Source organism: Conger conger, chromosome 10, assembly GCF_963514075.1.
Source record: "Conger conger chromosome 10, fConCon1.1, whole genome shotgun sequence".
Classification (NCBI taxonomy): Eukaryota; Metazoa; Chordata; class Actinopteri; order Anguilliformes; family Congridae; genus Conger; species Conger conger.
Genome location: NC_083769.1, coordinates 29,434,234 through 29,450,004, shown reverse-complemented (window position 1 = coordinate 29,450,004; position 15,771 = coordinate 29,434,234). Strand labels below are relative to the sequence as shown.

The 15,771-nt window shown below is 40.5% G+C and overlaps 1 protein-coding gene across 6 annotated transcripts; it reads left to right on the top strand.

Annotated features, from left to right (window-relative positions):
- Positions 1 to 783: 783 nt before the first annotated feature.
- Positions 784 to 15,455, top strand: LOC133139434 (glutathione synthetase-like). Of its 6 annotated transcripts, none has more exons than XM_061258976.1 (14): positions 784 to 863; positions 1,187 to 1,223; positions 2,139 to 2,273; positions 2,867 to 3,012; positions 3,702 to 3,777; positions 5,507 to 5,646; positions 8,270 to 8,386; positions 9,303 to 9,383; positions 9,586 to 9,663; positions 9,839 to 9,905; positions 10,812 to 11,006; positions 13,286 to 13,367; positions 13,457 to 13,646; positions 13,931 to 15,455. In XM_061258976.1, exons 3-14 carry the CDS (start codon positions 2,139 to 2,141, stop codon positions 14,052 to 14,054), a joined length of 1,431 nt encoding a protein of 476 aa, XP_061114960.1. In that variant the 5' UTR covers positions 784 to 863; positions 1,187 to 1,223; the 3' UTR covers positions 14,055 to 15,455. The 6 variants fall into 6 exon arrangements, with proteins under 6 accessions (XP_061114960.1, XP_061114961.1, XP_061114963.1 ...); XM_061258979.1 differs by lacking the exons at positions 784 to 863; positions 1,187 to 1,223 and adding exons at positions 1,409 to 1,733; positions 2,676 to 2,734 and having other exon boundaries at positions 2,916 to 3,012; XM_061258978.1 differs by lacking the exons at positions 784 to 863; positions 1,187 to 1,223 and adding an exon at positions 1,409 to 1,733 and having other exon boundaries at positions 2,916 to 3,012.
- Positions 15,456 to 15,771: the final 316 nt, after the last annotated feature.

Below are 15,771 nucleotides of genomic sequence, written 5' to 3'. Positions count from 1 at the left end.
ACAGTTTATGTTCTTGGCTATTATAAATGGTTGTCATTTATATAGCGCCTTTATCCAAAGCGCTGTAAAATTGATGCTTCTCATTCACACACCAATGGCAATTGGCTGCCATGCAAGGCACCAACAAGCATGTCAGGAGCAATTGGTGGTTAGGTGTCTTGCTCAGGGACATTTTGACACACCCAGGGCGGGATCTAACCCGGCAACCCTCTGACTGCCAGACGACTGCTCTTAGTGCCTGATCCAATGACATCAGTTGTATATCACATACACTAATTCAGGAACATTTCTGTAGATTAGTGAAACATAGCCTTGCCTATATGGTACTTCATATGTTAGTTATGTTCAAACTATTATTTCCCACTGTAACATCTGTAACTAACTTATTGGTTATAAATATGTCATTTGGAAACGGTTGGTTGAATAAATTAATCCATGCATGTTTATGTAGGCTACTGAAATAATTATAGCTGCCATGCTTATTTAGAGTCATGCTGGTTTTATGTACAAACAAATATATAAACCCGCTTCCCTGTTTTAAATTGCCGAATTTGTTTGTAGGATATGAGCCACAAAACAAACTGAGATTTCGCAATCCAGGTAGGATGCACAAGTTCCCTGCCATCTCTGCTTTCTGGATCGGGTCAGTGACAAATTTTGTGGGTTGGGTTTTCATAGTATATGGGCGTGAGCATGATGAAGTCATCCAGAAACGTGAAAAGACTTCCGCTGAAACATACATCGTTTTATACAAAACCGAGTGGAGGAGGCCGTTTTGTTCGTCTTCCTCGGAAAGAGGAAGAGGGAGTCCACAAATATCGGCTTTTGGGACACGGAGTGGATCAGCGGAGTGGAGTTACGGAGTATGGACTTTCCGGCTAATGGGACGCACCCACTGTTATGTGTGCTGGTGCTCTTGTCAGCTCACCTGATACATTTTGACCAATGACATCCGGAGCCAATGGCCGGTGCGAGAGCATAAACTCGGTGGATTATCTGTCCCCGAGAACTAGAACATGCGTATGGGAAAGTAGTATTCTGATTAGTAGATTAATCAATAATATTTTCTCGCAAAACGTTATGGGGACTATAATTGGACTACAACTTCCAGACCCTGATCGCCATTAACTTTCTTAATAACATGTTTATCTTGTATTTTCCTGTACCATCTTCGCTTCAACTACAGAGGTCTGTCCTGGCCAGAATCCAGCTGTTTGGACTAGGTAACTTGTTGGCCTATAAACTCGAATGTACTCTGTTTTTCCGTAAAAGCTTAGCCCCAGGGTGACTTTGCACGATCACATTGTGGTTGGTGGGTTTTAAGCGTGATGAGGAGAGAGGGCTAGTTTCCTGTTACTTCACTACCATACATGTATGCAGTCAAGCGGCGTGAATTTCGCGTGTGATCCTGCATCCGTGTTTTCTTACCTACCAATAAACTACGCGTAATGATTAGCCTGTGGTTACCGGAAAAACGAGTTATGGTTGAAGCAGAGATGCTTCATTTGACACGAGTGTGCGGAACCAGCGGATAGGGAAAGATTATTTTGTGATTGCTGAGTACATAGATATAAGATTTGGAGCAATCTTACAGAAACACAAGCCGACTACCACTTGCACCAAGATAAACAAGAGCAAGGTCTGTTCGTGTGTCTCCCCAACGTTATTGAATTAACTATAGTTGACGCTACTCAGCCTTAATTTGTATGTGCCGTTCTATGATGACAATGCTAGTAAGTTGACAGCTAAATGGATTTGCATGAAATGGTTTAGGTAAAATGTTACATGTATATTCCTTAGCGTTTCTGTAGTTGTCGTAACATATTAGCTAGGTAAACAGTTTTTTAGCTGACCGTTAAATAGCCATTTCATTTTGACCAGACACAAACAGCATGTCTAAGCTGGATGTGCAAATCATGATGATGAGTATGCAATTTCCTAGCTAAATTACTGGACAAGCTTTTGTCATTGCTTTTCTTTTAGCACAAGCACCGAAGACTGTTGGAACTATGCTTCTTTTTTAGCTGTCTATACTTATAGAATGTAGGCTGTTAGCACTCATCTCTGGTAACACTTCCACATCATGGTTTCTTAAATTGCGTAGATTTTCTGAATTTGTAAATACCATGCTGTTGCAGATGGCTTCAATGGCAATGCCGGAGGACGTGTTAATGAATGAAGCGCTGATCAGGGATTTAGAAGCTGTTGCGAAAGACACGGCTGTTCTGCTTGGAGTTTTAATGAGGACAAAGGAAACGCCAAATTCGTCGGAGGTGAATATTGCTTTGACTTTAATTTAATTCGGGAGCTCGACAAAATGTTTTATTTTGAATTAACTAATGCTAGATAAACTGAAATCGTGTTAGTTCAAGAGAAGAATGACTGGGGCTCAATGAGGCGAATAGGCAGACAGGAATGCTGTTTATTTTGCAGTGTTTTGTCTGCAGATTTTATTTGTTAAATTCCAAATTAATAGTTATGAAATTCCATAGTACATAGCAATACAGAAAGGACGATGATTGGAATACTACTTTTTATATAGTATTTCTTAGGTTATAGCAAAATATAAACACAGCTTAACCCCGCCTGGAATTCTAGCTGGAATTTCAGGAGGGAAGGCATTTCCAAATGGCTATGCAACCAAATATTAGACTATTGCTTTAATTTACTTCTAGTGCATCCAGTCAAGGGCTACTTTTGGACATCGGAAAATAGGGGGACAACACAAAAAAATGTACTGTACTTTTCTCATATTCATCTTTTGCTCTGAAATCCAAATGCCTTAAGTATATCGCCTTAACCAACAGACTTAACATTACTGTGAGCACACTTTTGGAGTGCGCTTTATCTTCTGCTGTGGTTGCAGGTGGTGTGCTTCGCCCCATTCTCGCTCTTTCCTTCCCCTTTGCCAAAAGTGCTCTTCGACCAGGCGCTCGCAGTGCAGACAAATTTTAACCGACTGGTGGACATGATCAGCCAGGATTCCAAATTCCTCCAAGAAGCCCTGGCCAGGTAACATCAGAATCCAGCCTTGCATGCTGGCTGTTATATGGAAGGAATGTAGTCCTGTGTTGATGTAAATAAGGTGCTAACTTCATGTTTTTGTGCTAATGCAGCTTCCGGTAGAGTGAGAGAGTATATGAGAATATGCTACTAAAGGCAACCTGGATTTAGATGTGTGCCCTGCATAGGCAAAAGCTGCAGTCTGAAAACTGTAGCAGATTTGATCTCCTTTACTATACAGAAATCCGAGAAAAGAAATGTTAAAGGGGTATTCCACCGCAAAACGTTTTGCTCATTCTTTGGGCAGCTGGCCAAAGCAAATTCTGTACAGAGATATTGGCAGCCAAAACGCAAATTTTGGTTGAGGTATGCATCAGGACGCACCTCTACCCTTTCTACAGTGGGCTGGATAATTTGAATTTCCCAATGGCTTCAAGTTTATCTTCTGCAAGGCAGTCTAGCCTAGAAACCAGTCATACAAATAAGTTCATTAAAAAATGTGCCCTAACCGGCCATTGTCGTCTTCATTCAAATGGGTACCTGCAGCAAGTGCAGTAGTTTGGGGCAATATCTGCACAAGCTACAGGTAGAGAGGTGGAGTTTTCAGGAGTTCTGCTATTCTTTTACAAGTAGAAGTTCTCTTTATGGTTTCACAGTGGAGAAATGGGATCTTCATTTGAATAATTCCTTTTCCCCAGCACTATCAAAGTGGATGATTTCACTGCAAGATTGTTCAATATATACAGGCACATTCTTCAAGAAGGCTGTTCCCAGGTAGGCAGACAGACATTTCTTAGTTTATACAATGAGCCTTGTAATATTTGGGACAAGGGCGTATTTTTAATATTTAAAGGTACAATAGGTAAGATTTTTGTGTTAAAACATTGTTACAATACCATTGTAATCCCTTCCTATCATTTAAAAAAGGCTCACTGACATGTTGACTCAGCCTCTGGCTGTGTTTATAGCCCTTAAATTCGTGTTTCAAAGTGTACATTTGTCGGGTTGTCACTCTGTATCAAAACATTGTACAGCTGTACCACAATTCAAGGGTTAATTGGTTGAAAATCGGTTCTAACTGCCACAGCCAAGGGGCTTGTTCGTGTAGCTGCCCAAATTGCACTCCAGACAAACGATCACTGTCTCTGTATACTATTATTTATTATCCAAGCGAAGACTACATATCTAGTTATAAAACAATACCAGTTTGTTATCGGTAGCAACGAGCAAATTGCTTGTCAAATTTACTAATATCCAAAAATTATTTACAAATATAAAATATAGGAAATACGAACATAGCGATTGCACAAGCATTGTGCTTCAGATGGATATTTGTAAATTCGGGAAGCTGCACTCCAGACAAGTGATCACTGAAACTGTATACTATTGCTTATCTAGTTAGAAAACAATACCAGTTCATGATCAGTAACAACAAGCAAATGAGCTATTACTAGTTAACTTCCCGAATTTACAAATGTCTACCTAAATTACAACGCTTGTGAAATCACTACTATCTTCGTATTGCCTATATTTTAAGTGGATATTTGTAAATTTGTCAAGCTAACTACAGCTAATTTGCTTGTTGCTACCAATAACAAACTGGTATGGTTTTATAACCAGATATGTGGTCTTTGCTTGGATAATAAGCAATAGTATACAGAGTTTCAGTGATCGCTTGTCTGGATTGCAATTTGGGCAGCTACTTCAATCTGTATAACCCCCCACACCATTGGCTGTGGCAGCTAGAATCAATTTTCAACCAATGAACTCTTGAATTGTTGTACAGCTGCACAATATTTTGATAGAGTGACGGCCCGACAAATGTACACTTTGAAACACGAATTTAAGGACTATAAACACAGGCTGTCAACATGTCAGTGAGCCTTTTTCAATGATAGGAAGGGATTTACAATGGTCTTGTAACAATATTTTAACACAAAAATCTTACCTATTGTACCTTTAACTCTGATTACAAATCTAAAATTGTGGATTACAAACAATTCATGTCACTAGAGTATTCAGTCTGTTTCAGGTGTTTTTGGCTTTCCCCATTTGCAAATTCACAAGAATGTATACATACCCCCAATTTCAGGGCACCATAATGTTTGGGATATAATAATGTTATGTAAATGGTGGGGTGCCTTGATTTTTGGGCTGTTCCTTTTGGCCTCCACACTGTGCTCTTGCCATAACTTGTTTCAAATTAGTCTTGGTCTCTTTGTCCACAAGATCTTTTTCCAGAAGTCTGCAGGGTCTTAGTTCTGCAGATAGTTCTTGGCAGATCGTAACCCAGCCATCCTGTTTTTGTGTGCTAGCTAGTTATTTGCATCTATCAATGTAGCCTATGTAGTTCTGTCTGAAGTTAACATAAAATACATTTCAAAAACAAAACTGTCCAGTGTATATGCTCATGAATGGTGCAGTGAAGATGTTTTTCAGTGCAATAATTGTACATGATAATTTCTCTCTGATTGTTCAAAATGTAACTTGTTGTGCTTTTCAGCCAATAGCTGTGGGTCTGAATCGCTCTGACTACATGCTGGACCGTGGGACTGATGGAAACACAACCTTGAAGCAGATCGAAATCAACACCATTGCAGCCAGTTTTGGTGGACTTTCTTCACGGACTCCAGCTGTTCACAGGTACAGCATGCACTGAGAGAAGAGAACATGAGGGCAAGACAGGGGGGCAGTCTGTAGGACATCCCTCAAGCGATGTAGGAATCCCCTACGAGGGGGTTACCTTCACTGCCTAAAGCAAAACATTTGTAAGGAGGCATGTCTGCTCTCATTTTTTAGTTTTTCTCTTTTTTTGTGTACAGAAACACCAGTCTTTGTAGTGGAGTTGGTGTGTTGATGTAAATTTAGGTTTTTTCATGTCATGAATGGGGGCAGGGATCCAGGCAAAATGAAATGAGACCTTACTTAAATAGTGCCCCTGGACCACTGGTTACTTATGGCGTGCCTCATGTCCATGGGGTCCATGGAGATAATATGTACTTGCATACTCTTTCTGCCAAGTTTGCAACCATTCCATACTTTTTATGTCTTTTCATTATTGCCCTTACAGTGCTAAAGGGTATGTGTAACCGTTTATGTATTTTCTTGTACCCGGAAGTGATGGACTGACCCAATACAGTTACTGTTGACTGAGATTAACTAAATTAAGTAAAATTGTATTGCCAATTTTGTTTGATTTTATTTACAATAATTGTTAAGGGTGAAAAAGTTTGGCTGTGGTTTTCAGAAAAAAATTATTACGAAATAAGAAACATTTAAGCATGAGAGTAAATGTATTGAAATAAAAGTATATATTTTTCCCCATTGGTTTGAACATAAAATATAGATCATTATCCATTGTTTATTAAATGCAGCCTTTTTTCTGGAGCCCACTAACTATGTTTATGGTGTCTGATCAAGTGTATGCTGTCCTGTAGGGGCGGCCTGTAGTGTAGTGGTTAAGGTAAAATGACTGGGACACGCAAGGTTGGTGGTTCTAATCCCAGTGTAGCCACAATAAGACCTGCACAGCCATTGGGCCCTTGAGCAAGGTCCTTAACCCTGCATTGCTCCAGGGGAGGATTGTCTCCTGCTTAGTCTAATCAACTGTACATCGCTCTGGATAAGAGCGTCTGCCAAATTAATGTAATGTAATATAATGTAATGTACAGTACAACACATCATGGAATTCTGAAAACCCACCAACAGATGGCGCCCTGATTCTTTGGCTGTATAAATCCATCAATTTTCTGAACCACTCTCCTGGTGACAGGGTTGTTGAGTTGGATGGTGGAGCATGCATTGGGGGAGAGGCAGGAATACATCCAAGACGGGTCACTCTCACACACGCAGTCATACCCTAAGGATGCTCCAATTAACATAACCTGCAGATCTTTGGACTGTAGGAGGAAACCGGAGTATCTAGAGGACCCATGTGGACGCGGTGTACATGAAAGCTGGGCTTTTGTTATGAAGAGAGCAAGCGCTATCCCGCAACTGAATGCACGCACGCACGCACGCACACACAACAATAGCCAGCTGTAGCAAGCTAGCGAGTAAACGTTTAAATTGCATCGAAAAAGAGAAATGTCAACTTAAAGAGCGCTGACCTGCACAAGTGCCATATCAACATCATATCAGCCGAACTTTCGGAAACGGAGCGGAACGGAGATGCCACACTTTCCATCCCGTGGTTTCTGCTAGATCCGAATATTATGGATTTCTTCAGGCCAATTGTCTCGTAACGATCCTGCATCGCTGGATTTTGTAGCGCTTCTCTGCCATGATCCATTTTATTTTTTATTTAATGAAAGTTTAGGCCATAATTGCCTAGATGCTCCTTCATATAAAAAAATTAAATGATGATTCAATGTCACATTTGGACTTGACCTACTGTATGTCAGCATTTTTAATGCTGGGGTCGAGATTTGCTCGCAAGTCAATTGGGAACCCCTGATATAAGAAGAGTCAAAAATGTACTTCCATCTTCCATTTATTTGGAATATTGAATTAAAATAAGAAAAGCATTTATTCCAAAACATTTTCTTCCCATACTCATCATGCCTAGATTATACAGTTATCCAACTATATATATATATATTGGGCGGCCTGTAGCGTAGTGGTTAAGGCAAATGACTGGGGGACTCAAGGTTGGTGGTTCTAATCCCAATGTAGCCACAATATTATCCGCACAGCTGTTGGGCCCTTAACCCTGCATTGCTCCAGGGGAGGATTGTCTCCTGCGTAGTCTAATCAACTGTACGTTGCTCTGGATAAGAGCGTCTGCCAAATGCCAATAATGTAATATATATATATGAAAAACTCATCACTGCTCCATGTATGAAACCTTGAACTGGTTACCCCCTAATGCTCAAAGACATTTCCACTGGCTCCAATGTATTTTCAAATGTATCCATTTGAACTATCCCTCTTATTTAAAACAATATCTAACACCATACATATCCGCATTCCCTCTTAGACATATTCAGCAACCTTTCTTTTTTGTTCCCAGAACCAATAAAGAAATTGGCAGGCGTGCCTTTAAAATTTAAAGCATCTGCCCACTAACATAAGAACAATTAACTCATTACACATCTTTAAGAAGTCACTATTACCCTTTCTCAAAACGTCATGCTGGTGTGTGTATATATATATATATATATATATATATATATATATATATATATATATATATTCATTCTGGCATACTACTACCTGCAAATGACTTGAAAATAGGTTTCTGAAAATGGCACCTTTGTTCCTCCAGGCACATTCTGAAGGTTGCTGGCCGGTTAGAGGAACGGAAAATGATCCTGGACAATAACCCAGCGGCAGGACTTGCCAAGGCCCTGGCTCTGGCCTGGAAGTTGTATGGCTCTGACAGGTGTGTGATATATTGTATAGATTGCTTTGGAAGCCCCATGGCAATCATCGTCTATTAGCTTTGCAATTGGCTCGATCTTTGGTAAATAAGATTGTGAGTGATTTGTTGCCATATTGATGATACCACTGGGTAAAATGTGATAGTCATGTCACATTTCCTGTAATTAGGTGAATAGTAATTTGTCTCCGATGTGCTTCCATGCCCAGCGTGAATCAAGAAGAGAGATAATGCGTTCTGAACTTTAAGGCTGATATGTCCCCTTTTCACAAGCTCACAACCATTCTAAATAAATCCATTGTAATGTCTTCAGCAATGTGTTGTACATTTCATAGATAACTCATGTTTGATTGTTGACATTTATGTAACCTTGGAGTTGAGCCTGTTGAATTTGTAATGTTAGTGAGAGTTTATTACTGTCTCTTACTTGGCTCTTGCTTTGTCACTCCGCAAACTTGTCCTTGTGACTTATGAAAGACTCAATAGCAATCCTCTTCTTTTTGTATTTCCTTTTGGGGTAATAATGCTATTGGCATTATTACAGGTTGCCACTATAGTGGGGTTTACTTCGGTTCTCATTACTTGTCAGATATTGCATTTCAGTTAACTTTTACATTTATTGATTATAGATGGGTCTTGGTGAATGCAGTTTTGTATTCCTGAAACACTTTTGTTGTCCGCTTTTGTGTCTGTTAAGTCATGTAATGGCTTGGCATAGATGGCATGCAGCCACTGTGAAAATTCTGTTTAAATGTGTCAATTTAAGAATTTGGCTGAGATTAATAATGCTGAAACTGTAGTTTGCCCATAAATGTGGTCATATTTTATTAACAAAATGGAAAAATGCTACTGCTGAATGTTTGGATTGAACACACTGTAATAGCATAAGATTTAACAACATTGATCATGTTTTCTGCAGGGCTGTGGTCATGTTCCTGGTGGAGGATTGTCAGATTAATATCTATGACCATCGATATGTTGAGAACGAACTGTGGAACAGGTAGGGTGATGCTGTCCAACAGGGAGTGGTTAATGCTTTGATTAGCTGAACTCTTCTTAAGAGAGTACAAGCTTCTTTTGCATTCATGATTTCATAGGAATTCCTGACACAAAGTTCTCCTGTTGCTGTGTAGGACATTATAGTAGTGTTTGTTCTGTCTATGTTTCCGCACTAGCTTCTAAATTACTTTTGTTGTGTGCAGAAATATTCCAGTCGTACGAAGGCGTTTTGAGGATGTATGCAAGACTGGATTGCTGGACCAGGACAAGAGGCTGTTTGTGTAGGTTTATGCTGATATTTTCAGCATGTAGATTGCATCATGAAGGAAAATTAGTTTACATCGCTTGACTCTTTATAAAAGACTGACATAAAATATTTGTAATTTACATTTTGATTATTACTTTTTGGGGAATTCATGAAATATGGCCAGTGAAACTGACTTTTTGTTTCTGTAGCGATGGTCAAGAAGTTGCACTAGTGTACTTTCGCAATGGGTACATGCCTCAGAACTACACAGAACAGGTCTGTACACAGTTACTGTTATTTTTCTGGTCTCTATTTTTCAGCAGATCTGAGTTTACCCTTTGACCAGTACTAAAGAACAAAGTAACCTGTTCAGTAATAGACTGCTTTTCAGAGAAACTTGATTGAAGCTGTCTGGGATTACCTGGAAAGCAAGTGAGACAGCCAAAGTCTGCAGAAAGCCTGTGGCATGACCTGCAATATACACTCACTGAGTACTTTATTCGGAACCCCTGTACACCTATGTATTCATGTGATTATCTAATCAGCCAGTCGTGTGGCAGCAATACAATACGTAAGATCATGCAGATACGGGTCAGGAGCTTCAGTTAATGTTCATTCAACCATCAGAAAGGGGGGAAAATATGATATGTGACTTTGATCGTGGAATGATTGTTGGTGCCAGACAGCATGTTTTGAGTATCTCGGAAACTGCTGATCTCCTGGGATTTTCACACACAACAGTCTCTCGAGTTTGCAGTGAATGGTGAGAAACAAAAAACCATCCAGTGAGCAGCAGTTCTGCTGACAGGAACGCCTTTTGATGAGAGAGGTCAGAGGGGAATGGCCAGACTGATCAAAGCTGACAGTAACACAAATAACCACACATTACAACAGTGGTATGCAGAAGAGCATCTGTGAATACACAACACGTCAAACACAACGCATAAAACATTAGTTTAATAAATACCTAATAAAGTGCTTCCTGAGTGTATTTGCTACAACCTACCATTGATTTTGCTTTGAATGATTTATTGATCTTTATAGTATGGTAACCCTTAATTTAATACATTTTTTAAAGTATTTTGGCTGCAAATAATTTTTCACAGTACTGTATGGTGCTCAGAATAAGGGTGTCAGATGAGCAAAAACATACCACTCATCCTGAGTAATGTGTTTGTACAGAGTTGGGAGGCGAGGCTTATGATGGAGCGGTCCCTGGCAGTCAAGTGTCCTGACATCGGCACCCATTTGGCCGGAACCAAGAAAGTGCAGCAGGAGCTAGCCCGACCTGGTGTCCTTGAGAAGTTCTTTCCAGATGACCCCGAGGCTGTAGCTCAGATGCGAGCAACCTTTGCTGGGCTTTATACCCTGGATGAGGTGAGACATTCCCCCTCTACATTCCCCCTCCCCCCCCACCTCCCTCATCACTCACACCTGATGACTTTGTCTCCTTCTTTGCAAAGACGGTCGATGCCATTCACGAGTCCTGCAGGGCTCAGTTCTTGGTCCTCTCCTCTTCTCGCTATACACCATGTCTCTTGGTTCTGTTATCTCTTCCCATGGCTTTTCTTACCATTCTTACACCGATGACACCCAACTCTTTATTTCCTTCCCCCCGATACCCAGGTCACCACACAGATCTATGCCTGCTTGGCTGATATCTCTGCGTGGATGACTTCCCACCACCTGAAGCTTAACCTTGCCAAAACTGAGCTTCTCTAAATCCCTGCTAAATCCTCTCCGACAATCGACCTCTCACTAACTGTTGAGGACTGGTGATCAGCCCGCCTGATCACCAGTCAGTCCAGGTTGGCTCATGTCACCCCGCTCCTCATTGGCCTCCACTGGCTTCCTATTGCCGCACGCATCCGATTCAAGGCCCTAGTGTAGGCATTTCAGGCTGCTCAGGGGACTGCCCCACCTTACATACAATCCTTAATCACTCCCTACTCCCCAGCTAGACCACTCCGGTCTGCCAGCTCTGGTCGCCTTTTAGTTCCCTCACTACGAGCACTTGGCGGTCGAGCTGCACGTTCACGCCTGTTTTCCATTCTGGTTCCTCAGTGGTGGAATGACTTGCCTACCACTGTCAGGACAGCAGAATCCCTCCCCCTATTTCGACGCAGACTAAAAACACACCTTTTCAAACTGTACCTTAGTCCTACCTCCTGATTTCCCCCGCCCCCCTTTCTGATATCCCTATCCCTCAAATTACACTTCGGATGACTGTATGTTTAGAACAACACTTCATGTGTATTTGTCATTTGGCACATGTATGTACCAAATGACAAAAATGTAAATGTAAAATGCCTAGTTTCCAAAGCTCAAGTTGCACAACAGAGTGATGATAAAAATTTGCCTGACGTGCTTAATTTTTGCTCTGCTCTTGATCTGATAGATCGTTAAAGATGATTGGAAGAATCATCAACATAAAGAGGACACACGTTTTATTTGACTATTCCAGTGAAGCGACCAGAAAAGAAATTGGCCTGAAAACATATTTCCATAATAGATATTAACGGGGCGGCACGGATGGTGCAGTGGGTAGCACTGCCGCCTCACAGCAAGGAGGTCCTGGGTTCGAATCCCCGTCGGCCGGGGCCTCTCTGTGTGGAGTTTGCATGTTCTCCCCGTGTCTGCGTGGGTTTCCTCCGGGTATAGGTATGAGTGTGTGAATGAATGGTGTGTGCGCCCTGCGATGGACTGGCGACCTGTCCAGGGTGTATTCCTGCCTTTCGCCCAATGTATGCTGGGATAGGCTCCAGCCCCCCTGCGACCCTGTTCAGGATAAGCGGGTTAAGATAATGGATGGATGGATGGATATTAACGGATGAATGAAATAACATTGATATATTTACCTTGCTGTACAAATTTGATGCCATTTCGATGCTTCCCACGAGATGAATATCATTGTGGTCATCTAAAATGACTATCAAAATGTCTATCATTGTGGTCATTTAAAATGACTATCAAAATGACTATAATTTTGTGCATGTTGTTGAGACAACTCAGTGGTGTTACCACATTTTCTCCATCCACTGAACTGGGGTGAGTTTCCCAAAGTATGTTGTTGCAGTAAGCATGTCTTGAAGTATCTCCAGCATGTCTGGAAGTGTTGTGTGTGCTCTCTTAATCCCCTTCAGCCTTTGTACTGATAGAGGACAAATCAATTGCATATCTAAACATACCTAAAACTATGTCCTCACCCTACCACAAATGTGCCTTTTCAGATATGAGCAGTTTTCGGAAAGTGATTTTATTTTTTTATTAAAAAGGCAATTCAATCTGCCTCAGTAAATTTAGTAGCCTATTGTCTCATGTCAATTATGTTGTAGAAAGTGCAATTTGTTGGCACAAACCTCTTAATTTCATTTTGATTCCTTATTGAAACATGCCTGAAGAGTTAACTGAAGGCAAGTCTGTTACTCTTGTTACTTGTTAAATATGCTCCTCACGTCATGTTTTGGGCAGTGTGACATTTTCAACAGCTCTCTTGTAATTGTGCATGTCACAATTGGGGAAACTTACCCCAGACCTGTTTGATGGGAATGAGGATTGGTTTCAATGAATAACAGAAGCTTGCTTGTACTGACTGGATGCGTCACAGGTCTTTTGTGCCGTTATCTGATGCATATGGTTCTTTTTTTGTTGTGTAGGGAGAGGAGGGAGACAAGACTGTGGCGATGGCCTTGGCAAACCCAGACCAGTACGTCCTGAAACCCCAGAGGGAGGGAGGGGGTAAGGCAGCGCTGCTTTTTACATTCCAGCATTCTATTATTCCCTGCTGTTTATGACCCACCTGCTGATGAGCAGTTCTGTTCTGGCAGGTAACAATATCTACGGTGCAGATATCTGCCAGGTGCTGTCGGGAGAGAAGGGCAGCTCAGACAGGACAGCCTACATTCTGATGGACAAGGTCCATCCCCAGCCTGTCTACAACTACCTGCTGAGGAGTGGCTATCCCCTCAAACTCAGCACATGTCTGAGTGAGCTGGGCATCTTTGGAGCCTATGTGAGGTACACACTGCCCATAATGGAGATATGATGGCCATATCATTTACCCTGGTATAGAGTACACTTTTTTCTTCCGGCACAAATCTAAGCATTTTTGCTTATTCACAAAAAATAGCAGGCAATAATAGAATAAAGCATCAAATTATTAGGTGCAAAAGCAGCATCGTGGGTGTATTGACTACACAGACATTTTGAAGGTCTGAAAATACTGTAATTGTTTGGTCACTCATTTAAATTTTAATGTATAATGTAATCATGGTTTTTTTTTTTTTTTTTTTTTCACACAGACAGGGGACAAATATGCTGCTCAATGAGTGCCCAGGACATCTTCTTAGAACCAAGAGTTCAGAATATTCTGATGGAGGTGTGGCTGCAGGAGTGGCAGTCCTGGATAACCCAATTCTCATTTGACCTACTTCCTGGAAAATAAACCACCAACTGGAACAGTGACGGACAAGAAATACTTCAGTGGCCTTCCTTCTCCCTCAAGGGTACTGCTTATATGCTCCAAATAATATTAAAAAATTGTAAATGCATATTTTTTGATGTACTACTGAATGCATGCAATTTCAAAAGATGTTTTAGGCTTGAGGAAAAAAATGTCCATTCCATAGAAACCACATTAGTTTAGATGTTGATATTTATAGATGAGCAGCCTTCATGGAGAAATTGTATTAATTTTAAAAAAAGTTTTATTTTGTGAAAATGATTTATGAACACCTGAAAAGTGATTGAAACATGGGTGTGTAGGAACTGAAAACCATGACATTTCATATTCAGCAAATTCCTGCAAACTGATTGTCAGGGCAAATTTCACAATTGTGCTCAAATTGGTAAGACTGTTGCAAGTGTATGGTGTGGTAAAGCTGTATTGCCCCTGAATAGCATTTCCGGTATACTGCTAAATGGATCATAGACTCCAGCAACGACAACTTTATATAAGCAAATGAATGGAAAATGGTCAATGGTAAATGGTTGGAATTTATATAGCGTCTTTATCCAAAGCGCTGTACAATTGATGTTTGTCATACACCCATTCATACGCACACCAGCGGTGATTGGCTGCCATGCAAGGCACGAACCAGCTCGAAATGAACCATTAAGTCGTTCAACATGCAACTTTCCATTTTATATATATATTTATATCGTAGTTACGAGCGTAGTCAGATTTGTGTAGCACACACAATAGCAAAGATGACGTTATCCATCCTCGGCTGGCCAGTCTCATGGGACATAGGGCGGCGGGTTTCCACAGTTGCACTTGACATTGGTTGCAGGTTGCCAGCAATAGGCTACTGATTAAACAAATGTATCCTATTTTTAATTAAGTTAAAATCAGGCCAGTTGAGTCGGATTTTTAAATCGCATGAGTAGGGACGTGATATGAATACAGACACCATTGTTATTGGCCTTAAGATAGTCCAATTGTGGAAATTTTTTTGGCAATCTAAAGACTCAAAACAGTACTTTTTACGAATCGAAATCCTAAATTATCAGCATATAGCTATTATTTAAATCATGAAACGCATACTTTTAACCCTGACTTCAACACTACGCAATTTAATAGGTATTCTACCGGAAATATAATTCATGAAACATCCACTTTACCTCCTTATATTTTATGGAGAATTTATTCTAAAAGTGTACTTTGAGGTGGTGTTGGTGTGACAAATAATTTCACAAGAAAATCATAAGCATAACCGATCAGCTTAGACATGGTGATTCGTACCCAGCTTCAAACTTAAGGTGTGGTTTTTACAGGAAAGTCTAAAACCTATTTTCCCAATAATAAATATAAAATTGTAAGTTAAATTGCCTTGCATTTGTTTTTATTTATTGGGTTGTTTGTGGATCTTACACTTTGAATAAACTAAGCACTTGCAGTCAAATGTCATTCCACAATATTCTATCAGTGTTTGATTGGAATCAGTTCTGGCTCATGCCAATCCAATTCTTTTTTCCCCCAATCCGTTGAGGTCCATCATCTTTAAGGACATTCCAACCCCTTAAATATTCCTTCTAGGAGATAGAAGTAGAAGTTAGGAACTCCCATTGAACTGTTAAATGGGAACTCACAATCTTTCCTTGGAGCAAATAACATCAGTGCATGCTTTGCGGAAGTATTTTC